Source organism: Myxine glutinosa, chromosome 2 (assembly GCF_964187855.1).
Source record: "Myxine glutinosa chromosome 2, kmMyxGlut1.1, whole genome shotgun sequence".
Classification (NCBI taxonomy): Eukaryota; Metazoa; Chordata; class Myxini; order Myxiniformes; family Myxinidae; genus Myxine; species Myxine glutinosa.
In genome coordinates, this window is record NC_136262.1 from 137533098 (window position 1) to 137560740 (window position 27643).

Consider the following 27643-nt stretch of genomic DNA (forward strand, 5'->3'; position numbering starts at 1 on the left):
CCCCGGTCTCCAGCACGCGGAAGGGCCCATCGTACGGGAGCCGTAGCGGTGCCCGGTGGGCGTCGTGCCGGAGGAACATGTACTTTGCCGTGCGAAGCTCCGGGGCGACGTGGGAAGGCGGGCAACCGTGGTGTGCCGTTGGCACCGGGGTGAACCTCTGGGCGGTCTCCTGAAGGGCGGAGTGCTGTTGCGCCGTGGACCAAGGAGCTGTGGAGTCGGGTATAAATTCACCCGGTACCCGCAGTGGTTGCCCGAAGACCAGCTCCACCGAGGACGTGCACAGGTCGTCCTTGGGCGCCGTCCTGAGGCCCAGCAGGACCCAGGGGAGTCTGTCGACCCAGCCGCCGTCGCGGAGGCTGGCCCGGAGCGCGGCCTTCATGGAGCGATGAAAGCGCTCGCACAGGCCATTGGCCTGGGAGTGGTAGGCCGTGGTGCGGTGTAGTTTCACCCCGAGCCCTTGCGCCACCGCGGCCCAGAGCTCCGAGGTGAACTGGGGGCCACGGTCGGACGAGATGTCCAAGGGGGCACCGAACCGGGCAACCCAATTGGCGATAAAGGCTTGCGCCACCTCAGCCGCAGACGTTGCCGCCAATGGGACGGCCTCTGGCCACCGTGTGGTGCGGTCGACCATGGTGAGGAGGTGGGTGAACCCTCGCGAGGGGGGCAGAGGTCCCACCAAGTCGACGTGCACGTGGTCGAACCGCCGCTCGGGCACCGCAAACGGGGCCAACGGTGCCTGGGTGTGGCGGTGGACCTTTGCGCGCTGGCCCGCGAGGCACGTCTTGGCCCAGTCGCGGACGTCCTTCCTGAGGCCATGCCAGACGAACTTCGCCCCGACGAGTTTCTGGGATGCCTTCCTGCCAGGGTGGGACAGGCCGTGGATGGCGTTGAACACTGGGCGCCGCCAGCCAGCGGGCACGATGGGGCGAGGCCGGCCGAGGGAGACGTTGCATAGGAGGGCGTGCCCGCGGCGTCGAACGGCACCTCGGTGACGCGGAGGACTGTGACAGCAGTCCGCAAGGCCTGGACGCCGGGGTCGGCGGTCTGGGCCTCCACCATCCGGGCATAATCGACCCCGAGGTGGACCACGTCCACGACGGACCGGGAAAGGCAATCCGCCACCGGGTTGTCCTTACCTGCCACGTGACGGATGCCCGTCGTGTACTCGGACACGGCAGAGAGGTGGCGCTGCTGCCGTGCCGACCATGGCTCGGCGACCTTGGCCATCGCGAACACAAGGGGCTTGTGGTCAACGAAGGCCGTGAACGGGCGGCCCTCCAGCAGGTGGCGGAATTGTCGGACCGCCAGGTGGAGCCCGAGCAACTCGCGGTCGAAGGTGCTGTACCGGCGTTCGTGCGGGCGAAGCTGCCGGCTAAAAAACGCCAGCGGTTGCCAAGCACCACGCACCCATTGCTCGTGCACCGCGCCCACCACATAGTCCGACACGTCGGTGGTGAGGGCGATCGGTGCATCGGGCGCCGGGTGCGCCAGCATGGTGGTGTCGGCCAGAGCCAGCTTTGCGCCCGCGAACGCCGCGGCCATCGGCTCCAACCATGCGATGTCACCTTTGCCCGGCTTGCCCCGAAGGGCCTCGTGCAAGGGGTGGAGGAGCCGGGCGACGTGGGGCACGAAGCGGTGGTAAAAGTTTACCATGCCCAGGAACTCCTGGAGCCCCTTGATCATGCGGGGCTGCAGGAAATCCCTGCCCGCCTCCACCTTGGCTGGTAAAGGGATGGCCCCGTGCTCGGTGATGCGGTGCCCCAAAAAGTCGATGGTGGCGACGCCGAAACGGCACTTGGCGGGGTTGATGATTAGGCCATGCTGGCCCAGGCGTTCGAAAAGCGTGCGGAGGTGGAGCAGATGCTCCTCCCGGGACGCGCTCGCGACTAGGATATCGTCCAGGTAGACAAACAGGAAAGGTAAGTCATGCAAGACGCTATCCATAAGCCGCTGGAACGCCTGGGCCGCGTTCTTCAACCCGAAGGGCATCCTTAGGAATTTGAAGAGGCCGAAAGGGGTGATGACGGCTGTCTTCGGGACGTCGTCCGGTTGGACGGGGAACTGATGGTAGCCCCGGATGAGGTCCACCTTAGAAAACACTGTCGTGTTGGCCAACCGGGTGGAAAAGTCCTGAATGTGTGGGACCGGGTAGCGGTCGGGGATGGTGGCATCATTGAGCTGGCGGTAGTCCCCGCACGGCCGCCATCCCCCGCCGGGCTTCGGCACAATGTGCAGCGGAGAAGCCCAAGCGCTGTTGGAGCGCCGAAAGATCCCCAGCCGCTCCAGCGTGGCGAACTCTGCTTTTGCCACGGCGAGCTTCGTGGGCTCGAGTCGGCGTGCCCGGGCATAGACCGGCGGCCCGACCGTGGGGATGTGGTGCTCCACCCCGTGTTTAACGGCCACCGCTGAGAAGGTGGGCCGCGTGAGGGCCGGGAAACTGGCGAGGAGGCGGGTAAAGTCGTCCGCTGCCGGAAGCGTGCAAACTAAACTCGCCGGGACGGAACCTTCCAGCAAGCCGCTTGGCAAGCCGCTCGGTGAGCCGCTCAGTGAGCCGCTCAGCGAACAAGCAAGCGAGCTAAAGGTTTCGGCCTGGACGAGCCGTCTGCGCTTCACGTCGACCAACAACCCATTCGCACATAGGAAGTCCGCACCGAGCAATGCCATTGGCACGCTGGCGGTCACGAACGACCATTGAAAGCGCTGCCCTCTGAACCGCAGGGAGAGGCAGCGCTTCCCGAAGGTGCGGATGGGTGTACCGTTGGCGGCAAGCAACGCGGGGCCCCGGCCCGCGGTTCGCTTGTCAGACGTGGAGGCGGGGATGACGCTTACATGCGCTCCTGTATCGCAGAGGAAACGGCGCCCGGACAAGGTGTCCGTAATGAACAGGAGGCTGCCGGAATGGCCGACGCTCAGGGCCGCTAATGAGCGCCGGCCCGGTCGTTTCCCGACTTGTCAAAAGAGCATGGCGGGCGACACGTCTTAGCCTTGTGGCCGAACCTGGCGTGGTAATAGCACCAGGTTTGCGGTGGCGGGGGCGGCGGTGGCCGCGGCGGCCGCGGTGTTCTCGGCGGCGGTGGTGGTGGGCGCGGCAGCGGCCACGAGGGGCGCTGTAGCCTCTGCCCCGGGATCCACGACGGCAGCACCGTAACTCGACCGCGTTTCGCAAGCCGTGAAAAACTTGTCGGCCTCCACGGCCAGGGCATGGGGTTCCTTTATTTTGGAACCGGCCAGCGCGAGGCGTACCTGTAGAGGTAGCTGGCGTAGGAAAAGCACCCGGAATAAGAAATCCGGGGCTTGGTCACCCAGCAGCGACAGCATAAAATCCATCCGCACGGATGGTTGTGTGTCGCCGAGTTCGGGAAGGTCCAGGAGGCGGTCGGCCCGTTCGATCTCCGTGAGGCCGAACGTGGCGATGAGGAGACATTTGAGCGCCTCGTACTTGCGGTCGACCGACGGGTGCCGCAGGATGGACACGACTCGGGCGGCAGTGCCGGGCCCGAGGGCGGCGACCACGTGGTAGTAACGGGTCTCGTCCGCCGTTATGCCTCGAAGCTGAAATTGAGCTTCGGCCTGCACGAACCACACGTCGGCCTGTGCTTCACAAAACTCTGGGAGTTTTACTGCGACGGCGTTGGTGGCCATGGCGCGTTCGGTGGTCAGCAACGGCTGAACCAATCGGGGTCACCAGTGAAGTGTGGTGCTGCGCACACACAACTTGCTTGCCAAAGAGGTAGGCCACAACGCGTTTGTTAAAACCAAAAGTCTTTATTTCGAAATCTCGAACTGCAGCACAGCAGGCTCGAGCTTAGAGCCCGCATATATGTGCCGAGGCCACGCCTAGTCCCCGGGCGTGGACCGATCGGTCGAAGGCCGGGGCATGTGCCATCGGTGCCCGCCTGGGCGCTCGCGCCACCCACTGGTGCGCGGAATTATTACCCCTAGTGGCCGCCACATTATAACAGTAACCCCAGATCCCATCTATGTGTGGTCCAAGTTGTGTCTGATTGTGTTTATTATTTTGATTTAGTTTAGTAGTGTTTTGTTGCATACAAACATAATAATCTCAAATAAAGGGAGATGTTGTGATTGTTGTGATTGATACTACGTACTGCGTAGTGACGTCTGGGGGCGTGGCTTCAGTGGGGAATGGCGGCTCGTCATGATGGCTGTGTGCTCTGTGAGAGCTTGGTATCGTCTTTAATAAACCACTTGATTAAAGGAGATTCCTGAACTTACTACACTCCCATGGTAAAAATTCGTGTCAATCGGACCGACCAGTGCCGAGAAATGAATTTTATTAGCCCGAATGTGCATTACCTTCCAGGCGTACATAATAAGTAGATAAGCGAATAATTACCTGCCGATGTTCGCATGTGCATCACTTCATATCATATGTTTGTTTGAGGAGGAAGAGCTTCGCGGTAAAAGGCCTATCGAGTTTATTAATATTAATGAAGTACCACCACAGTACCACCTTGATATTAAATTACTTTAGTTCACCTTGACTCTGACGTCATCTTGCAGTTTGCAATTGGCATCCTCCCATGTGTGAATACCACCCAGCCGCCGCCAACAACAACAACAACAACAACAACAACAACGAGAACGTCAGCGGAAGTCCCTACAGGAAGTGATTTACCTAAATGCTGATCAATTTCACATTACAATTTCACATTTCATTGAGGAAAAACTATTAAAGAAATTAGAAAAATAACCAAACTGAAGGAGATGGTGTGGACAGTGGACAGGCAGAGATCCCGTGAAAGTGGCGCTCAAACACCCTAGTCATCCGTTCACGTAAATCTCCTCACGATCTCGTTATCACGTTATCCCGGTGCTCCTGGTGTGCTGCGTGTAAAATGGCGGGACCGTTTGCGGCACTTCGGCTGTCCTGTCAGGACGCGCTCCAGCAGCGTCGCGCCGCCGGTCGGAGCCGCTGCCCGCGCTGCGGCGCTTCGCGAATGTTCTACTGCTACTCGTGTCACGTGCTCGTGCAGGACCTGGACCCGCAGCGCGTCCCGCGCGTAAAGGTTCGGCGGGATAGGGACCGGGTCGGACGTCCTTCATGGTCTTCCGAATCATTTGCTGCGAGTCCCCTCCCCAACTACGTAATGGCTAATGCGTGTTACCACGTGATTCACAAACGGACACGTGAGCGTTTATTTTGTGCTCCTCGAGGGACCTCAACATGTCATAGTCCTCAAGTGACCTAAGCATGAGTCATAGTCCTCGAGGGACCTAAACATGTCATAGTCGCCAAGGGACCTAAACACGAGTCATATTCCTTGAGCGACCGAAACATGTCATAGTCGCCAAGGGACCTAAACACTAGTCATAGTCCTCGAGGAACCTAAACACAAGTCATAGTCCTCGAGGGACCTAAACACGGGTCATAGTCCTGGAGGGACCTAAACACGGGTCATAGTCCTTGAGTGACCTAAACACGGGTCATAGTCCTCGAGGGACCTAAACACGGGTCATAGTCCTCGAGGGACCTAAACACGGGTCATAGTCCTCGAGGGACCTAAACACGGGTCATAGTCCTCGAGGGACCTAAACACGGGTCATGGTCCTCGAGGGACCTAAACACGGGTCATGGTCCTCGAGGGACCTAAACACGGGTCATGGTCCTCGAGGGACCTAAAGACGGGTCATGGTCCTCGAGGGACCTAAACACGGGTCATTGTCCTCAAGGGACCTAAACACGGGTCATAGACCTCGAGGGACCTATACACGGGTCATCATCCTCGAGGGACCTAAACACGGGTCATCGTCCTCGAAGGACCTAAACACGGGTCATAGTCCTCGAGGGACCTAAACACAAGCCATAGTCCTCGAGGGACCTAAACACGGGTCATGGTCCTCGAGGGACCTAAACACGGGTCATGGTCCTCGAGGGACCTAAACACGGGTCATGGTCCTCGAGGGACCTAAACACGGGTCATGGTCCTCGAGGGACCTAAACACGGGTCATTGTCCTCGAGGGACCTAAACACGGGTCATAGTCCTCGAGGGACCTATACACGGGTCATCATCCTCGAGGGACCTAAACACGGGTCATCGTCCTCGAAGGACCTAAACACGGGTCATCGTCCTCGAAGGACCTAAACACGGTTCATAGTCCTCGAGGGACCTAAACACGGGTCATCGTCCTCGAGGGACCGAAACATGCCATAGTCCTCAAGGGACCTAAGCATGAGTCATAGTCCTCGAGGGACCTAAACATGTCATAGTCCTCGAGCAACCTAAACATGTCATAGTCGCCAAGGGACCTAAATACGAGTCATAGTCGTTGAGGGACCTAAACACGAGTCATAGTCGTCGAGGGACCTAAACATGTCATCGTCCTCGAGGGACCTAAACATGTCATCGTGCTTGAGGGACCTAGACATGAGTCATAGTCCTTGAGGGACCTATACATGAGTCATAGTCCTCGAAGGACCCAAACGAGTCCTTGAGGGACCCAAACACGAGTCATAGTCCTTGAGGGACTCAAACATGAGTCCTCGAGGTACCTACACAGGAGTCCTCGAGCGGTGCACGATCATCGATCACGTGCAACTTGAAGGGCACGTAGTGGTACGACTACGCCTCCGATCTCGGGGCAGAGCCATTCGTAGCTCAATATGTGATGGAGCAGATACTTAAATTGCATATGTAATAAATGAACCACCATCCCTCCTCCCCCCCTCCCCCTTCCCCCTTCTCGTTTGCATAATTCTTGAGTGTGCCACTGATGCAGTGCCCCCTGTAAGCTGTTGCAGTGATTTGTGATTTGTTCAGGGTGCCGGCGATAGCTCGCCTGACTGATCGCGGAGAAAACCGTGGGATCTTTAATGTCCACTAACTAATGCCGGCAGACAGGATGGCCAGCTTAACGCCCATCCGATGTACTTCACCATACAACAATCGGTGCCTGCGAAGCACCGATCTGACAGTTTATAGTCGGTTCGGGAATCGAACCCCGACTTGACATCACCAATATGTGTGCACGCGCTACCCCTTGCACCATTCTGTCACAATCTCTTTACCTTTGTTGTTGTATCGCCAGAGGAGAGGGTGTGTGTGTGTGTGTGTGTGTGTGTGTGTGTGTGTGTGTGTGTGTGTGTGTGTGTGTGTGTGTGTGTGTGTGTGTGTGTGTGTATGTATGTGAATATATATATACATACATACATATATATACGTGTGTGTGTGTGTGTGTGTGTGTGTGTGTGTGTGTGTGTGTGTGTGTGTGTGTGTGTGTGTGTGTGTGTTTCGTGCGTCCGTTCGTCCATCCTTCCACTCGTACTTGCCTACAGGTTACAGTTTTTAACCGATCTTCACGAAACTTCACCAAATGGTAGAGTTCGTGGTCCGACAAAATCCTATATATTTTTGAGGTCAAAAGGTTAACATAGGCCAAAGATCAACCACTTTTTTTCTAATTTCTAAAACCCTCAATTTGCATCCGATTGACTTGAAATTTGAATAGGATTTACATATCGGCTAACTGAATTGAACGACCAACTATTTTTGAGATCAGCGTAGGCCAAAAGGTCAACATAGGCCAAAGGTTAACCACTTTTTTTTTTTACAAATCTCTAAAATCCTCAATTTTCATCCAATTGACTTGAAATTTGAAGGGGGGGGGGGGGGAGTCATCCGAACATCATCTGACGTCATCCGAACATTCCGAACAGAGATTAGACTCCACCCACCGACGACTCGTGATGGGGAGGCCACACCTCGACCTTCATCATTGGGCATCAAGCAAGGCCGTGAGGTCCCACCCCGACGACGTTTGGTCGTGGCCACGGACTGTTGTAATGGGACGTCAGGATCGGCCGGGGAGTGACGTCAGCGAGGGAGAAAGGGGGTTGCATCCCCCTCCCTCACTCTCGTTCTGGCTCTCATCTCGAGTGGGGGCTGTTGTCTTGGGTGCGCTGGTGATGAGACCTGTCGGAGCTTTGGGACTTTTGCAACGTTGGAGGAGGGGGTGTTGTTGCCTGTGGTGCTTTTCGGGGGAGGAGAGAGCCACGTCCCGCTTGGCGGTGGAAGCGAGGAAGGGCCGGTCGGCCGCTTGCTCACGCCTGGGCGTTTTCGGCACCATTTGTTGGAGCGTTTCCCGCACGGGTGGCTGCACGGACTTCCAACGACCACCAGGCTTTCGATGGCCGTTTGAGGACGCCAGGCTGAGTACCAGCCAACGCACCACACAAACACATTTTCTTTTATTTGTCCTCTCTTGTCGTGTCTCTGTGTCCGTGTGGAGGGTCCCTCATTTAGAATTTTGTTTTACCTCACCATTTATTTCATTTTTATTTTCCTTGCATTCATTTTCATTAAATCCTTTGTTTTTGGCATTTCATTCTTGTATTGTGAATTTTGCTCGTCTCGTATTTGTGTTTGTGGGGTGAGTAATAAACCCCATGGCGTCCGTCCAATTAGATAAGGCTTCGGGCCTCTCCCGAGCGCGCCAAAGATAATCCCGTCAAGTTTTGAAATACACCTTGGAGTAAAGCAACGTTTGGCTATCTGCCGCCCGTGATCTTAATCACCGGCGACGTGGCAATACAGTCATGCTCTCTCTCAAACAAAGGGGGTTTTTCATCTCATCTGCAGCGATCCTATCCAACTTTTCAGCTCCGGTAGACATTCTTGTGGTATTATAGAAAACCTTGCTCTGTAGGAAAGGCAAACCTGCCCAAGGACAACCCCAAATAATTTCACAAGGCCTACAACCAAGTACATGACCATCCTTGGACAAGCCCAAAAAGGAGGCTCCTCCACGAGTCTTAGAAGATAACGGACAAATTGATACAGAATTAGTCTATAAGATTTGAACCAGGTATCCCAGCATCTTGAGCCAAAGGTTCAGATTGGACACCAATCAGGACAACCTGAAACTTACAACTATCGACAACCTGAAACGGTCAGAGTGCTGATCTGTCCCCATGGACCGGCCCTTTCTCTCTTGTCTCTCTTTCTCTCTCGAACTCTGTCGTGGCCCTGACTTTGTGAAGGTGGGGTACACCATCCTGGATGTGGGGGATCTCTGGGTCGCTCCTGCGAGATCGATCGGCTGTCTCCGTGCAACGGGCTTGTTTGAGAGAACTGTCCAGGGATATAAAACAACAACAACCTGAAGCCTTGTAAATTATATTATTATTTAAATAAGGGAAACGTGTCAGGATTAAGTGACAGCAAGCCGATGAATTTTGTTATTGGCAGGGCAGGCAAAATGTATAGAAGCAGAAATGTAAAATTAAAAGGAAATCATATTTACAGATTGCTAAAATAAAGGAAAACTTTAATAATTATTCACCCTGTACATCCAGTGCATTCAGAAAGTATTCAGACCCCTTCACTTTTTTCACATTTTGTTATGTTGCAGCCTTATGCTGCAATCGTTTAAATTCATGTTTTCCCACATCAATCTACACTCAATACCCCATAATGACAAAGAGAAAACAGGATTTTAGAAAGTTTTGCAAATTTATTAAAAAGAAAAAACTGAAATATCACATTGACATAAGTATTCGTACCCTTTCCTATGACACTTGAAATTTAGCTTAGGTGCCTCTCATTTCTCTTGATCATCTTTGAGATGTTTCTACACCTTGATTGGAGTCCACCTGTGGTAAATTCAATTGATTGGACATGATTTGGAAAGGCACACACCTGTCTATATAAGGTCTCACAGCTGACGATGCATATCAGAGCAAAAACCAAGCCATGAGGTCGAAGGAACTGCCTGCAGAGCTCAGAGACAGGATTGTGTCGAGGCACAGATCTGGGGAAGCCTACAAAAAATCTCTGCTGCATTGAAGGTTTCCAAGAGCACAGTGGCCTCCATAATTCTTAAATGGAAGAAGTTTGGAACAACCAGGACTCTTCCTAGAGCTGGCCGCCTGGCCAAACTGAGCAATCGGGGGAGAAGGGCCTTGGTAAGAGAGGTGACCAAGAACCCGATGGTCACTCTGGCTGAGCTCCAGATATCCTATGTGGAGATGGGAGAAACTTCCAGAAGGACAACCATCACTGCAACACTCCACCGATCTGGGCTTTATGGCAGAGTGGCCAGACGGAAGCCTCTCATCAGTGAAAGACACACGAAAGCCCGCTTGGAGTTTTCAAAAAAGCACCTGACGGACTCTCAGACTGTGAGAAACAAGATTCTGTGGTCTGATGAAACCAAGATTGAACTGTTTGGCAACCCCAAATAATTAGCATATCTTATTCCCCATGGGGAGTAGGTGACAATGAGCCAGGTCTCAATTTTTTCCATGGAGTGGTTTCAGAGATATAGAGGTGTGAAGTTTTTCCAAGATGGCGCCTGTACCACGTGACATATGACGTCATAATTATCATTTAAAAAACTCCACAAGAGGAGCCACTCATATTCTGAAAATTTCGTGCCAATCTGACTAACAATGGCAGAGGATTTTTTTTTTCTTACTGATCAGATCAAGTGTTGTACTTGTCGAATTATGACGTCATAATTAAGGCACCGATGACGTCATCATCAACATATCTTATTCCCCACGGGGAGTACTTGACAACGCACCATGTTTAATTTTCTGCATGGAGCGGTTTTGGAGATATACAGGTGACGTTTTTCCAAGATGGCGCCTGTACCACGTGACCTATGACGTCATAATATTCACAAATATTCTGCAGGAGGAGGCCCTCCTATGGTGAAAATTTCATGTCAATCTGACCAACGGTTGCCGAGAAAATGAATTTTTAAAATGCAGACACGGCACACACACGTCTGTACGTAACTGAATGCTTAACCCCGCTTTTCGCCTCGCGAGCGCAGGGTAATAAATGGTTGTATGAAACATTGTCTTATTAAAACCATTTCCCATTTTATAGTGTCCAATTTCAATATCAGATTGAATGTCTCTTTCAATATGTCGCCACCCATAATATAGACTAGACGGATTTATGAAAAAAGGCCGTGTATGAGCTTCTAGGTGCATTTTGGGGTAAAAGTTGTAAAGTTAAAGTAAAAGAGCTGCAGGTACATACATGATATATAAATGCTTGTTCAAAGAAATTGTCCAAAAATGGCAATTTGGCGGCCATTTTGTTTATGCTAATTAGAAGGTCAAAATCTCAAAATTTGGCTTGGGAACCGGGTTCATCGAATTCAGCATACCCTAGTTATGTTAAAAAGTGAGGTTCCCAACTTTTACCCAAAAATGCACCGAACATTCACATTTCTCAGAAATCCGAGTAGTCTATGACCTTCTCTTCTTTCCCTGGCAGCTCCCACTGAAGGTAGACATTATCAAACATCCTAATGAGACCGATGGGAAGAGCACAGCCGTGCATGCTAAGATCCTCGCACCAGATGACGTGACAATCTACACCTATCCCTCCATACCAGAGTTTTACAAACCTGACAAGGTGCCATGATGTAATGGATGCATGACATGGCAAGGCTAAATACGTGAAGCTTTTGGGGGCGAGGGGAGCGCTTTATTCTCACCTGTTCCACCTTATTTACGATTGTTACTGCTTCGAACTTACCCTGTTCTACCTTACCTCACCTCTCCTTATTTACAGGTGTTACTGGTGTTTCCTAGACCAGGTTCATTGACGCTGGAGAAGTTGATGGAGAAGCAGCGATGTGCACGGCTTGGCTTGCCTCCAATAGAGAGCAGCGATCACTCGAGGGAAGAGCATGCTGCGAAGAGGATGAAGTGTTTACACGGATCACAACCGATACCTGGAGAGAAGAAGGTAGCAGGGGTCGCTCCCTTTGAAAGAGCCGTTTTCATCGACTGCACCTGGAACCAAACAAATAAAATAATTCTGGATGAACGATTACAAGGTAAGAAAAGCAGCAACAAGTCGCAGGGCTATCTGAAGGTCTTTCAATAGCTCACCTTGAATAAATTTAAAAAAAATTAAATAATTGTTTCACCAACTTTGCTTTGGCCTTTTTTATACATATAGTCGAGGCTCATGGAAGAGCTAGTACACTGAACGGATCAGGACATAACAGGACAAAAGGAATTGTAGAGAGTGAGGGGGGACACCAGTTGAGCAGAGTTGAAGGCCAAGATAGAAGGAGACTTAGACAAACAATGGGTGTGGGGAGGAATGAGGGGCAGGAGAGGAGAACATCGATACAGAAGGAAACACACAGGAGGGAAAAACTGGAAGTTTGGAAGAAGAAGGGCTTGGGGTGGGGGTTAGCGAAGGTAGAAAATATCATGCTTTGGAATTGGGGATGATCTGAGATGGTGGTGAACAGCTGTCTTGAATACCTGGAGTACCTGGAGGGAAGAATGAGATTGGAGAGGACGAGGAAGGTTATAGCTTTGAATTGATGGGTTCTTCATTCTATCCTTCCGTGGTGTGCTTGTTGATATACAGCAAAATAACATTCCTGATGCAGGATTTAATTTCCATTGTTATGTAACAATCACCGTTCTGGAAAATGCCGACAAATATGTCACATCCATGAAAATGTGTGAGCCTTGTTTTGTGCAGGTGCATCATGTAAGTTCTGGCGTTTTGGCCAAAGCCAAATATGTTGGTCCTGGAGTTGGTGATGGAATCGTGAGTCTTCACGTCAAGACTTACGTGTAGTTGCACCTTTCTTGGAATATGCGATGACGTGTTCACTTCACCAATTATTGACGACTCCACACCACATCTCCCCGAGGAGGACACTCAGCCACTGTGCGGTCGGAATTGAGTACGACTGCACATGCATTCAGAAATTGCAATATCGGCATTACTCGCCATGTCCATATGGCACAGAGACTGCGATGACTTGGGACTGCAGACCAGAAGGCAGGCATTTGACCAGGGACTGCAGACCGGAAGGCAGACATTTGACCAGGGACTGCAGAAAGGAAGGCAGATATTTGACCAGGGACTGCAGAGCACAAGGCAGGTATTTGACCAGGGTCTGCAGAGCACAAGGCAGATATTTGACCAGGGACTGCAGAGCACAAGGCAGGTATTTGACCAGGGAAGGCAGACCGGAAGGCAGACATTTGACCAGGGACTGCAGACCGGAAGGCAGACATTTGACCAGGGACTGCAGACCGGAAGGCAGACATTTGACCAGGGACTGCAGACCGGAAGGCAGACATTTACCAGGGACTGCAGACCGGAAGGCAGACATTTGACCAGGGAATGCAGACCTGAAGGCAGGCATTTGACCAGGGACTGCAGACCGGGAGGCAGGCATTTGACCAGGGACTGCAGACCAGAAGGCAGATATTTGACCAGGGACTGCAGAGCACAAGGCAGGTATTTGACCGGGGACTGCAGAGCACAAGGCAGGTATTTGACCACGGACTGCAGACCGGAAGGCAGGTATTTGACCAGGGACTGCAGACCGGAAGGCAGGCATTTGACCAGCGACTGCAGAGCACAAGGCAGGCTTTTGACCAGGGACTGCAGAGCACAAGGCAGGCATTTGACCAGGGACTGCAGAGCACAAGGCAGGTATTTGACCACGGACTGCAGACCGGAAGGCAGGTATTTGACCAGGGACTGCAGACCGGAAGGTAGGCATTTGACCAGGGACTGCAGAGCACAAGGCAGGCATTTGACCAGGGACTGCAGAGCACAAGGCAGGCATTTGACCAGGGACTGCAGAGCACAAGGCAGGCATTTGACCAGGGACTGCAGAGCACAAGGCAGGCATTTGACCAGGGACTGCAGAGCACAAGGCAGGTATTTGACCAGGGACTGCAGACCGGAAGGCAGGTATTTGACCAGCGACTGCAGACCGGAGGGCAGGCATTTGACCAGGGACTGCAGAGCACAAGGCAGACATTTGACCAGGGACTGCAGACCGGAAGGCAGACATTTGACCAGGGACTGCAGACCGGAAGGCAGACATTTGACCAGGGACTGCAGACCGGAAGGCAGACATTTGACCAGGGACTGCAGACCGGAAGGCAGACATTTGACCAGGGACTGCAGACCGGAAGGCAGGCATTTGACCAGGGACTGCAGACCGGAAGGCAGGCATTTGACCAGGGACTGCAGAGTACAAGGCAGGTATTTGACCAGGGACTGCAGACCGGAAGGCAAGTATTTGACCAGGGACTGCAGACCGGAGGGCAGGCATTTGACCAGGGACTGCAGAGCACAAGGCAGGTATTTGACCAGGGACTGCAGACCGGAAGGCAGGTATTTGACCAGCGACTGCAGACCGGAGGGCAGGCATTTGACCAGGGACTGCAGAGCACAAGGCAGGTATTTGACCAGGGACTGCAGACCGGAAGGCAGGTATTTGACCAGCGACTGCAGACCGGAGGGCAGGCATTTGACCAGGGACTGCAGAGCACAAGGCAGACATTTGACCAGGGACTGCAGACCGGAAGGCAGACATTTGACCAGGGACTGCAGACCGGAAGGCAGACATTTGACCAGGGACTGCAGACCGGAAGGCAGACATTTGACCAGGGACTGCAGACCGGAAGGCAGACATTTGACCAGGGACTGCAGACCGGAAGGCAGGCATTTGACCAGGGACTGCAGACCGGAAGGCAGGCATTTGACCAGGGACTGCAGAGCACAAGGCAGGCATTTGACCAGGGACTGCAGAGCACAAGGCATGTATTTGACCAGGGACTGCAGAGCACAAGGCAGGTATTTGACCAGGGACTGCAGACCGGAAGGCAGATATTTGACCAGGGACTGCAGAGCACAAGGCAGGTATTTGACCAGGGCACCATCACATAATCACATACCTGATATTTTATAAAAGTCACAAGAGGATGTTGAACATATCCAAACAAATGCTCCCAAATGAGAATCCTGGCTTGATGTACACTTTGTGAGGATGCTTTACATTATGAGAACCTCCCTCCTAAGAAGCCTGAACTGTAGGTTATATCAAGTGTAAATTGACAAAAGTGTGCTAACTTCCATGGAACGGAAATTAAAGATGATGTTTCAAGTGTTATCCCTTCGTTGAAGCATCAGTAGAACCCTCTTGACCTTGTTGATCAATTGCTATGTTCGAGGGTTTGTTACCTCCACCATCGAAGGCGTACGGAGCTTGTGTTTTCACCACTCTGTGTGTTGTTCGTCTGTGAGCAAGGTATCTCAAAAAGTTATGGACGGATTCGGCCGAAACTTGGTGGACAGGTTGAGTGTGTGAAAAGGAAGAATTAATTCGATTTTGGTGAAGATCCAGGTGCGATCATTTTAAATTGTTTTTACGTGATTCTTCACCATTAAGAGAAGCGGCCAAACATGATATACAGCACGGTATCTCAAAAAACTGTGGACAGATTATGGTAAAACCTAGTGGATGCATGAGTTGCGTACTTGAGAATAACAAGCCCTTTTGATCTTGGTTCAAGTCCTGATGCAGATCCGGCCTATCCGTGGGATACAAAGGTATGTGCTCTACCGAGTACCCTTCTAATTCGGTGTGCCTTGCATTAGGTTAAATAGAAGCTAAAGTACTTTGGATGGTTTTCAGGTGGGACAAACAGGTCTCGAACGTGTGTTGGTAAATTTTTCAGGTACTTGATACAGAAATTTTAACTTGGGTTTTGGGTCATGTCTGCAGTAAGATATGTAACACAATTCTCGCAAGTTTACTGGTCGGTGGTTTTGGATGTCGAACACCTTTTTGCTGCTAACACATTGGTGACATTTTTTGCTGCTGAGATGCAGTTCATCGATGTCACGTGCTCGACAAAGTACCAACGAATACGGTGGAAAGTTAATTGGCTGCACATGGAAAAACAAATCAAAAAGCGTTCCTCACAAACAAAACAGTTATTTATGAGCACGTTCAAATGATGCTCTTGGGATTGATGCAAAATGCCTTTATTCCATTGCTAAAGTCAAAAATGCAATTTCAGTGTTTTCAATGAAACAATGTAAGGCAAACAACAACATGCATTTTAAAGGCCATTTTCCCTGCGAGAGCGGGGGTTAGCCTTGCGGTCCCCATGACAATCTTCTCCATTTTGCCCTATTTTATGCATCTCTCCTTGTTAACACCCTTGCCCGCATTTCTTCTTCCACCATCTTTAGCCAAGTCTTTCTCGGTCTTCCCTGTCCTCTACTTCCTTCTACATTCATTTCCATCACTCTTCTCAACCAGTCACTTTCATCCTTCCTCAACACATGACCAAACATTTTAAACATGACCAAACATTTGACCAAACATTTACATTTGAAAAAAACAAAAAAACAAACCATCTCGACCTGTTCCTCTTCACAGCATCAATCACAGGCTCTATTCCCATCATCTTTCGCACTTCATCAGTTGTCTTCCTCTCTCTCAACGATACTCCGCACATCCACCGAGCCATTCGCATTTCCACCCTTTCCAGCCTTCGTTGCTGCTCTACGTTCATTACCCATGTCTCGCTCCCATAAATCATAACACTTCTCACACATGCAGCATACACCTTTCCCTTCAGCTTCAACGACACTCCCCTCATCATCAGCACGCCACTCAGTTCCCGAAACTTCTTCCATGCACATCTCACTCGAGCAACAGTTGCCGAGTCTGATCCACCTTCTCCATTCAGCATGTCTCCGAGGTAGCAAAATGTTTTCACACCATCCAGCTTCACGCCGTCTCCAAGATCCAACTCAACATTTCCTCCATCTGCAGCTCCCTCTGTGCACACCTTACATTTGAATGTAGCTGCCACACTGGTTAATGACCCTCTCAGGCCACTACATTTTTGATGAACCCACTCAGCGCACATTGTACATTGAATGGAGTTCACTCCGACACCCTTCCTACACACAGCACAGGGCCACTTCCCAGTTCTTTCCACCTCACCACATGCTTTACCACTTGCCATCACCTTCGTCTTTCCGATATTTACCTTTAGAGCTTTTGTCTCCATACATTCCTTCCACTTGTTTATCTTTTCCTTCAGTCCATCCATACTTTCCACAATCAACACCAGATCATCTGCATATAACAACTCCCACGGTAAACCCTCCTTTATGTCCTGAGCCAGCACCTCCATCACAGCTACAAATAGTAGTGGACTTAGTACCGATCCCTGATGCACTCCCACCTTCACCTCAAACTCACCACTGTTCCTGTCCTTCGTCCTTACAGCTGTGCACGCGCTTTTGTACATTGCCATCACAACTCTGATCAACCATTCCTCCACTCCTAACTTCCTCAATGCCCATCTCAATACTTTGCGTGGAACCCTATCGAATGCTTTCTCCAGATCAACAAACCCAAGAAACAACTTCTTCCTCTTCTCCATGTACTTCTCCTGCAACTGCCTCACAATGAAAAGCGCATCTGTCGTTCCTCTTCCTGGCATAAATCCAAACTGCATTTCGTCGATCTTCACTTTCTTCCTTATCCTCCTCTCCAACACCCTTTCCAATACCTTCATTCCATGCTCCAATAACTTTATCGCTCGGTACGAGCCACACTCCAGAGGGTTACCTTTCCCCTTGTATAGAGGGACGACGGTACTCAGTGCCCAAGCCACTGGAATGCGGCCTTCTTTCACCACCAGATTACAGATCTCTGTCATTCTCTTCACACCCCAACTTCCCGCTGCCTTCAACATATCTCCCACAACTCCCGTCGGCCCTCCCGCTTTTCTACTCTTCATTGCTTTTATCGCTTCCTCAACTTCCTTCTCAGTTATCTTCTCTGCCGGTCCTAAAACTGGGTTACTCTCTATGTTGCCATCCCATTCATTCTCTGTATTCAACAGCATTTCCATATATCTTTTCCATCTTCCTTTAATTCCATCTGGGTCGACAACGATTTGTCCCACTTCATCCTTCAAGCAACTCACCCCCATCACATCACACCTCTCTTTCGCTATCTGCTTTGCAATCCTGAATACTGCTCTCTGACCCTCTTCCGAATCCAAGCGTTCTCCGAACATTTTCCTACATGCCTCCTGCGCCTTTGCTACCTCTTTCTTTGCAGCCTTCTTGGCTGCCTTATAACTTTCATTCTCTGCTGTTTCTGCTCCCGTACCCTTCGCCTTCTACCACTCCTTGAACTTCTTCCTCTTCTCGTCAATCCTCTTTCCAACTTCATCATCCCACCACCATGTTTCCGAGTGCCTCGGTGGTCCTTTTGTCCATCCACATACCTCACCAATGGCTCCCAACAGACTAGCTTTCATTGACATCCAACCACTTTCAAGCTCAACCACATTATCCTCTACCCTACTCAGCCTCTCTTTTAATGCCTGCCTTATTGTCACCTATTTCAACCTCTACACCTTCATTCTCGGTTGGTACTTCAGACGCTGAGCTCTCCTCGCACCTTTCACCCTTATGTCGCAGACAACCAAGTGGTGCTGTGAAACAGCCTCCTCCCCCGGGATCACCTTTGTGTCCCAAGGTAAGGCAAGGTAAGGTAAGGCAAGTGTGGCCGAATTGGAGCGACGCCAGGTGTTGGCAATCCAGCACCCTGTGCCATCAGTGGTGACTTTGCGGTAACGAGGTTGACAAAGTTTGATCGCCATTTTTCGACTATCAATCTTCAAAAAGTTTACAACCACCGTTGTTGGAAGTGCTCGGATCTTGGTGAAGATCTGGGATCTATGAATTGCTCATTTATACGAGACGCCCCCTAAATGGTCACGATACACGTGTTACTGCAGGGATGACCTGTCATGAAAACACTGCCCTATCGTATGTAGCAGATAACTGTGTGGTTTGGTGTCTCGTGCTGCAGGTAAATGGTCACGATACACGTGTTACTGCAGAGATGACCTGTAATGAAAACACCGCCGTATCGGATGTAACAGTTAACTGTGTGGTGTGGTGACTCGTGCTGCAGGTAAATGGTCACGATACACGTGTTGCTGCAGAGATGATCTGTAATGAAAACACTGCCGTATCATATGTAACAGATAACTGTGTGGTTTGGTGACTAGTGCTGCAGGTAAATGGTCACGATACACATGTTACTGCAGGGATGAACTGTGATGAAAACACCGCCGTATCGGATGTAACAGATAACTGTGTGGTTTGGTGACTAGTGCTGCAGGTAAATGGTCACGATACACGTGTTACTGCAGAGATGACCTGCAATGAAAACACCGCCGTATCGTATGTAACAGATAACTGTGTGGTTTGGTGACGAGTGCTGCAGTTAAATGGTCATGATACACGTGTTACTGCAGAGATGACCTGTAATGAAAACACCGCCGTATCGTATGTAACAGATAACTGTGTGGTTTGGTGACTCGTGCTGCAGGTAAATGGTCACGATACACGTGTTACTGCAGAGATGACCTGTGATGAAAACACCGCTGTATTGTATGTAACAGATAACTGTGTGGTTTGGTGACTCGTGCTGCAGGTTTGCAATGTGTGGAACTACGTAAGCACGAGACCCATTTCTGGCGACGGCAAAAGGGCAAACCGAGCACATACCTCGCCACCATCGAAGCCCTCTATTACTTCCTTGAGGAGTACGAGCAGCTGGTGCTGGCCAGGCCACCCACAGGCTCCTATGACGACTTGCTTTTCTTTTACTCTTATATGTATGGCCTCGTTCACAGCGCTAAGGCCGACAAACTGTACCACGATTGATGTGCATTTTGCCCTGCGGGTTGTTCGCCCTCATTGGTCTCATGAAAGTGTGTTAATGCTTATTCACCATCATTGGTCTCTCATGAAAGTTTCTGTTAATGCTTATTCGCCCTCATTGGTCTCTCATTAAAGTTTCTGTTAATGCTTATTCACCATCATGGGTCTCTCATGAAAGTTTCTGTTAATGCTTATTCACCATCATTGGTCTCTCATGAAAGTCTCTGTTAATGCTTATTCACCATCATAGTGGGGTTCCCACCATGAACAAATTTTCATTTTCACTTCAAGTTTTTGAAAAAGTTTAGTTTTTGGTACCAGGTCGAAGCTTAGGGTCTAAGTAACAATTTTGGTCCGAGTGGACAAAGATCACATGGAGTCTTCATACATTCCCGCCATTTTCCAAGATGGCCGCCATCAAAATCTAATACTGACAATATCTCGGAAACTAATCAACCTAGAAACATGAATTTGGTGTCTATACCTAGGTTTTCATGGTCAAGGAATCAAATAAAACCATTTCTGACTACATCAGAGTATTTATTTGTCCCGAAATGGTAAAATTCAAGATGGCCGCCACCAAAATCCTATATCGGCTATACTTCCAAAACCACTAAACCTTCAGTCATGCTGTTGGTGTCCATGCCTAGAATTTTATGGCCAGGGAAGCAAACAGTTATGTCTCTAAATCAGTAGGTGTATCTCTGTTCCCCAAAAGTAGAAAAATAACCATGGCAATTAGGATCTCACATTTATCCTTTGTGATCATGGAATCAGCTTAGGTTGTTTGCTGGAATATCTGTGCAGTACACGAACTCATTAGCACATTTTCTAGTCGCATTATATATCTGTTGATATATCAGTATGTATCCAAATATCTAAATACAATAGCCATTGTGTTATATAAGTCAGCACACATGAATACATTTTGTATATTTGGAAATCGGTTTGGATAATTCATATGTATGTGCAACTGCTTCTGCTGAATCCCTACTTGTCAGATTTTTGTGTTATGTTATGTCCATGTATACTTGATTATGCTTGGTTATTATATACTTACATGTATTTTCTTTTCGTTCCAGGCTAGTGTGATGGCTGAGACAACGAACTGTGAGTTGTGTGTCCTCTGCCAAGAAAAAACAAACGAAGAACTTGTCTGTCCTCTTGACAACCCAGTTGGTGTACGTAGGGCGGAGGCATACAAAGATATTATCAGCCTTGTAAATCAATTCCGAGATGTTGATGCTGCACCTCACCCAAACTTGGAACTTCCAGATGAAGGATCTATGCAAGCAAATCGAGCATCCTGGCACAAAACATGTCGTCAGTTGTACAAGGCATCAGCACTTGACCGGGCAAAAACACGTTCTTCCAAAGGCTTGCCACCTCTACGAAAACGACCAAGAAGATCTAGCACAGAAACTAATCGAAATTTATGTCTCTTCTGTAATGAAGAAACGAGTAAAGATGACCATTCATTCCAAAAAGTTTCCCTCACCGAGAACATCCATGACAAAGCAGTTTCATTGGGAGAGGATCGCATTGTAGCACGGCTTGCAGAAGGAGATCTGGTAGCTATTGAAGCTAACTATCATCGATATTGCTACACTAAATTCAACCGTCGGCATTATGAAATGCTAATCAGCACAAAACAAGGTCAAGTCACCCAAGACACTGAAATCACAGTAGAAAATGAGCTACTACAATTCGTCAGTGAAGAAATTGCTGGAGGACGTAGAATCTTTGCTCTCCAAGATTTGACAGATATGATGACGGAAAGGTTGGGACAGCATGAGATTCGTAAGACAGTGAACTGCACACGCCTGAAAGAGAGAGTACTTGAACACTTCCCACATCTGACAGAAGAAAAAGGGATCCGAAATCGAGTATTCCTTGTTTGCTCAGAGACAGCTCGAAAAATCATCTCCAGCGCGAGCCAGACACCAGAGGAAGAATCACGTACCTTACTGTTGGCAGCATCAATTCTACGTAAAGCAGTTTTGGATCATGATACTGCTTTCAATTTCAAGGGGTCATTTCCTGAAGGTTGTGAGGAATCTGCTGTTCCAACAAAGCTGAAATATTTCTTTCGTCAACTGCTTACTGGTCCTAAATCATCTCCTATGCAAGACAATTCCAGGACAGTTCTCTCCATGAGTCAACTAACCATGTTGAACATCACTTCTCTTCCTGCAAACTGGAGATGTGAGCCTCCTCTTGCAGTGTTTTTGGCCTTAAAACTGCATTCCCAAACAAGGAGCAAGAAACTGGTACAACTGCTACATCAGTATTGCCTTAGCGTGTCATATAAGAGAGTGCTTACCATTGAAGTTGGATATGCACAAGCTACTGCTGAAAGAGCACATGCCAACGCTGATATAGTCTGTCCTAGCAACCTTCGTCAGCAGATTTTTACGGTTGCAGCCCTTGACAATCTAGATCACAATCCTACGTCCAGAACAGCCACATCCTCATTTCATGGAACAGGTATCTCCATGTTTCAGTTTCCTTCAGTAGAAAACCCAGGGCTGGACCAAGAACCTATAGAAATCGACTTCCATCGACGAGCATCAAGCACCAAGGGACCAATGCTGCCTCCTCTGTACACGTTTGTTCCACCTATGAGCCGGAATCTTGTCACCCAACCTCCTGTGAAAGACGTGCAGCCACAGTCCATGGCGTCATTTGACAAGGAGGAACACCATGAAAAGGCCTGGATGAAAATGGTGCAGGAAAATATGCAAATGGAATTTGAAAGTGAAACTGTTCCTCCAATTATGTGGTCGGCATATCATGCTTCTCGATCGGATGCTGTGGGATCAACAGAGAAATGTATTGAAGCCATGCTACCACTATTCCGTGATAAAGCAGCTACACCAAAAATGATTCGACATGGAATGGACCTGGTCAAGAAAACAACCGAGTTCCTCAACCCACAGCAAATCCCAATCATGGCAGTGGACCAGCCACTCTTTGATATTGCCAAGAAAATGCAATGGACCTTTCCTGAACTCTTTGGAGAAGATACGTTTCTGGTGATGTTGGGAGGGCTCCACATCGAAATGGCTTTGTGGGCGACTATGGGAGATTTCCTACGAGGGTCTGGATGGCCTGAAGCCTTTGCAGAGGCTGGCATTGCCTTGACAGTAGCTGCAGCGACATCTTACTTGAGAGCAAATGATCCAATGAGAACACGGTATGCTCACCAGATTACTGTTGTGGTGCTCGATAGTCTACTGAAACGAGCCTATGAGGACGGCGGAAGTGAAATGACCTTCGACGACTGGGTCTCTGTAGCTTGCAAAGAGAAACCAACAGTGCAGTTCTGGTTACTCATTCACAAGTACGAACAGCTCATCTTCATGTTTATTAGATCACACAGAGAGCGAAAGTTCAAACTTATGGTGGCTACTCTGCAAAACCTTGTGCTTCTGTTCTTTGCACTTGATCACCAGAATTATGCAAGGTGGGTTCCCGTATTCATCAGAGACCTTGAAAGTCTTCCATCTAGCATCCAAGAGGAGTTTGAAGCAGGTCACTGGGCAATAAGTCGAAGCAATCATCGTTACTCTTCCATTCCGATTGATCAAGCACATGAGCAGGCCAACAAACGGGTGAAAGGGGTTGGGGGAGTGATCGGGATCACAGAGAACCCTGAGATGCTAGAACGCTGGATTGCAACTGGTCCAGAAATTAGCCGTGTTCTAGAGCAATTCACTGATGTAGATGACGACGAAGATCAAGAGCTCCCTCATCACGAGGAAGGAAGTACATCCCAGCACCGATTTAGGCGTCATGTCACAAATCTCATGGATGTGCTGCAAAGCAGAGGGAATCCCTTTGAAGAGAGTAGTGCAGAACTAGTTACATTAGACAATAAAGTGTGTGTTGACAAGTCTGCCGCCACATCGGTCCGTGTCTTAGAATCTAGAGGACAAGAGCAGTATGACCACTTTCGGAAGAATGTGCTGGACTCAAATGATGTACCTCTGGCAGCTCCGATCAAGAAAAACAACTTGCTGCTGTTCCATGAGGAGAAAACTCGAAAAAAGACAGCACTTCAGAAGAAGGTGCAGCACTTCAAACAACATACAGAGCTGTATGGACAAGCATTCATTATGGTTGATAGCCGGGGTGGAAATTTGGAGGAATTTTTCCGTCACGAATCCTCCTCATCACCAGATGCACTGGCTTCTGATGGGTCCGTCAACTCTTGCACCAAGTCAGATTTATTGGCGTGCATTATGGAAGCAAGTGCAAGTACCGGACTATCCGCGGATGAGGAGCTCGTCGCACCAGATGATTATGGGGTCATCGTTATTGATGGTGGTGCACTGATCCACTCTCTTCCTGGCACAACTGTCCAAGGCAAAACATTTGATGAATATTTCACCAAAGTATTCTGCCCAAGAATCCAGCATGAGTTGAAAAGAGCAGCGAGAGTGGATATTGTATGGGATCAGTATCGCACAATGTCAATCAAAGCGACCACAAGAGAAAAGCGAGGAACAGGCACACGACAGTGAGTATCTGGTTCTGCCAAAGTGCCTGGAAACTGGCAAAACTTTTTGGCTAATGCCGAAAATAAAAAAGAGCTCTTCTCATTCCTGTCAACAAGCATTGTGCAAACACCATTCCAAGATGGCAAACAGGTTTATATCACTTCTGGTGACCAAGTCCTCAATGCAGGGAATGGACCGCCCATGGGACGATGTAATCATGAGGAGGCAGACACTCGTGTCCCGGTACATCTTCTTCATGCCCTCCAATATTCATCACTGGGAATGGTCTATACTGGCGACACAGACGTTGTCGTAATACTTCTGTGTAACTTCCACCACATCAAGGCGGTGAATCCGGAGTCAGATATCTGGATTTCTTTCAAAGCAGGAAAGACAGTCAAAATGATCTCCCTCAACAACATTGCCTCAAGTTTGGGTGTGACAACGTGCAAAGCCTTGGCTCTCTTTCATGCATTCACTGGATCAGACAGCACGTCAGCTTTCAAATTCAAGGGCAAGCGATACTGCTTCAAGCGGAAAGATGAGGTTCCACCCCTCTTGAGTGAGTTTGCGACAATTGCTAGCACCCCGTTTCTTACATCGCCAGAGTTGAGGGAAGTGGTGAGTCACTTTGTTTGCAAAATGTACTCCAACGAACCTATCACTGATGACACCAACGTTGACCTTGTTCGAATGAGGGTTTTCTGTCACAGGACTAGGGATGTGGAAAGAATACCCCCTACAAGTGATGCGCTGGACCAACATCTCAAAAGGAGTGTCTTCCAGGCGAGCATCTGGACTACAGCGCACGAGCCACTGGCACTAGTCCCAAGCCCAAGCAATCATGGATGGATGGAAAAAGATGGCCAACTGGTTCCCATCTGGACCACGTTGCCCCTTGCCAGGGATGTGTTTGATCTAGACGTAAAATGCGCGTGCACAAAACCTTGCTCGTCATGCAAGTGCAAAAAAGCTGACTTGAAGTGCTCACGTTTATGCAAGTGCACATGTCCCAACTAAATGACCATGATGGTTGTGAGAATGAGTAATGATTCTTTAGTTGCACTTACCTAATCAATCAAATATCACTAAGAACAATGAAAATAGAATGTTCGGTTTATATTCATGGTATTTTATAGAATTTACGTTCGTATGTGCTTAATTGTTAACATGCATAATTCTGCTAAATTCTGCTATAACGTTTGTTGTGTAATTTACCATTTCGGGACAAATAAATACTCTGATGTAGTCAGAAATGGTTTTATTGGATTCCTTGACCATGAAAACCTAGGTATAGACACCAAATTCATGTTTCTAGGTTGATTAGTTTCCGAGATATTGTCAGTATTAGATTTTGATGGCGGCCATCTTGGAAAATGGCGGGAATGTATGAAGACTCCATGTGATCTTTGTCCACTCGGACCAAAATTCTTACTTAGACCCTAAGCTTCAAAATGGTACCAAAAATCAAACTTTTTCAAAAACTTGAAGTGACTGATGCCCCAGGCCCCCCCCCCTATCATGGGTCTCTCATGAAAGTTTCTGTTAATGCTTATTTACCATCATTGGTCTCTCATGAAAGTTTCTGTTAATGCTTATTCGCCATCATTGGTCTCTCATGAAAGTTTCTGTTAATGCTTATTCGCCATCATTGGTCTCTCATGAAAGTTTTTGTTAATGCTTATTCGCCATCATTGGTCTCTCATGAAAGTCTCTGTTAATGCTTATTCACCATCATTGGTCTCTCATTAAAGTTTCTGTTAATGCTTATTCACCATCATTGGTCTCTCATGAAAGTCTCTGTTAATGCTTATTCACCATCATTGGTCTCATGAAAGTCTCTGTTAATGCTTATTCACCATCATTGGTCTCTCATGAAAGTTTCTGTTAATGCTTATTCACCATCATTGGTCTCTCATGAAAGTCTCTGTTAATGCTTATTCGCCATCTTTGGTCTCATGAAAGTTTCTGTTAATGCTTAATCGCCATCATTGGTCTCTCATGAAAGTTTATGTTAATGCTTATTCACCATCATTTGTCTCTCATGAAAGTTTCTGTTAATGCTTATTCACCATCATTGGTCTCATGAAAGTTTCTGTTAATGCTTATTCACCATCATTTGTCTCTCATGAAAGTTTCTGTTAATGCTTATTCACCATCATTGGTCTCATGAAAGTTTCTGTTAATGCTTATTCACCATCATTGGTCTCATGAAAGTTTCTGTTAATGCTTATTCACCATCATTGGTCTCTCATGAAAGTTTCTGTTAATGCTTATTCACCATCATTGGTCTCTCATGAAAGTCTCTGTTAATGCTTATTCACCATCATTGGTCTCTCATGAAAGTTTCTGTTAATGCTTATTCACCATCATTGGTCTCATGAAAGTTTCTGTTAATGCTTATTCACCATCAATGGTCTCTCATGAAAGTCTCTGTTAATGCTTATTCACCATCATTGGTCTCTCATGAAAGTCTCTGTTAATGCTCATTCACCATCATTGGTCTCTCATGAAAGTCTCTGTTAATGCTTATTCACCATCATTGGTCTCTCATGAAAGTCTCTGTTAATGCTTATTCACCATCATTGGTCTCTCATGAAAGTCTCTGTTAATGCTTATTCACCATCATTGGTCTCTCATGAAAGTTTCTGTTAATGCTTATTCGCCATCATTGGTCTCTCATGAAAGTCTCTGTTAATGCTTATTCACCATCATTGGTCTCTCATGAAAGTCTCTGTTAATGCTTATTCACCATCATTGGTCTCTCATGAAAGTCTCTGTTAATGCTTATTCACTATCATTGGTCTCTCATGAAAGTTTCTGTTAATGCTTGTTCACCATCATTGGTCTCTCATGAAAGTTTCTGTTAATGCTTGTTCACCATCATTGGTCTCTCATGAAAGTTTCTGTTAATGCTTATTCACCATCATTGGTCTCTCATGAAAGTTTCTGTTAATGCTTATTCACCATCATTGGTCTCTCATGAAAGTTTCTGTTAATGCTTATTCACCATCATTGGTCTCCCATGAAAGTTTCTGTTAATGCTTATTCACCATCATTGGTCTCCCATGAAAGTTTCTGTTAATGCTTATTCACCATCATTGGTCTCTCATGAAAGTCTCTGTTAATGCTTATTCACCATCATTGGTCTCCCATGAAAGTTTCTGTTAATGCTTATTCACCATCATTGGTCTCCCATGAAAGTCTCTGTTAATGCTTATTCACCATCATTGGTCTCCCATGAAAGTCTCTGTTAATGCTTATTCACCATCATTGGTCTCCCATGAAAGTTTCTGTTAATGCTTATTCACCATCATTGGTCTCTCATGAAAGTTTCTGTTAATGCTTGTTCACCATCATTGGTCTCTCATGAAAGTCTCTGTTAATGCTAAATATTGCACATTTTGGACCGATGATCATGACAAAAGTTCAGTACTTGAGAATTCCCGGATTGCTGATGTATAAATTGTCTTATGAAAAATCATTTATGGCACTCTCATGTCACAAACAATGTTTATGTATGACGTACATTTCTGTGCGAAAGTCTTAGATCACCTTGAAAATGTACATTTTTATTGGCTGATTTTATAAAAGAATAAAAGGTGTTATAATAA

At 48.3% G+C, this 27643-nt stretch overlaps 2 protein-coding genes across 3 annotated transcripts; both read left to right on the forward strand.

The window, feature by feature from the left end:
- The first annotated feature begins 4736 nt into the window (after window positions 1-4736).
- DTWD1 (DTW motif tRNA-uridine aminocarboxypropyltransferase 1) lies at window positions 4737-27643 on the forward strand. 2 transcript variants are annotated; one of them, XM_078771717.1, is made up of 7 exons: window positions 4737-5030; window positions 11254-11394; window positions 11554-11821; window positions 19298-19747; window positions 25655-26120; window positions 26165-27146; window positions 27320-27643. In XM_078771717.1, the coding sequence occupies exons 1-4, from the start codon at window positions 4860-4862 to the stop codon at window positions 19528-19530; spliced, it is 813 nt and encodes a 270-aa protein (XP_078627843.1). In that variant the 5' UTR covers window positions 4737-4859; the 3' UTR covers window positions 19531-19747; window positions 25655-26120; window positions 26165-27146; window positions 27320-27643. The 2 variants fall into 2 exon arrangements, with proteins under 2 accessions (XP_078627843.1, XP_078627842.1); XM_078771716.1 differs by having other exon boundaries at window positions 25655-27017.
- Window positions 20610-27643, forward strand: LOC144890660 (uncharacterized). Its single transcript, XM_078771715.1, has 2 exons — window positions 20610-27103; window positions 27148-27643. The coding sequence occupies exon 1, from the start codon at window positions 20619-20621 to the stop codon at window positions 24051-24053; it is 3435 nt and encodes a 1144-aa protein (XP_078627841.1). The 5' UTR covers window positions 20610-20618; the 3' UTR covers window positions 24054-27103; window positions 27148-27643.

Bases quoted from the DNA above. Each gene is read 5' to 3' on its own strand.
- DTWD1 (XM_078771716.1), top strand. From the start codon at position 4,860: ATGGCGGGACCGTTTGCGGCACTTCGGCTGTCCTGTCAGGACGCGCTC. The intron at 5,031-11,253 runs GTTCGGCGGGAT...TTTCCCTGGCAG, and splicing joins AGCGCGTCCCGCGCGTAAAG to CTCCCACTGAAGGTAGACAT. The intron at 11,822-19,297 runs GTAAGAAAAGCA...CTCGTGCTGCAG, and splicing joins TCTGGATGAACGATTACAAG to GTTTGCAATGTGTGGAACTA.
- LOC144890660 (XM_078771715.1), top strand. From the start codon at position 20,619: ATGGCTGAGACAACGAACTGTGAGTTGTGTGTCCTCTGCCAAGAAAAA.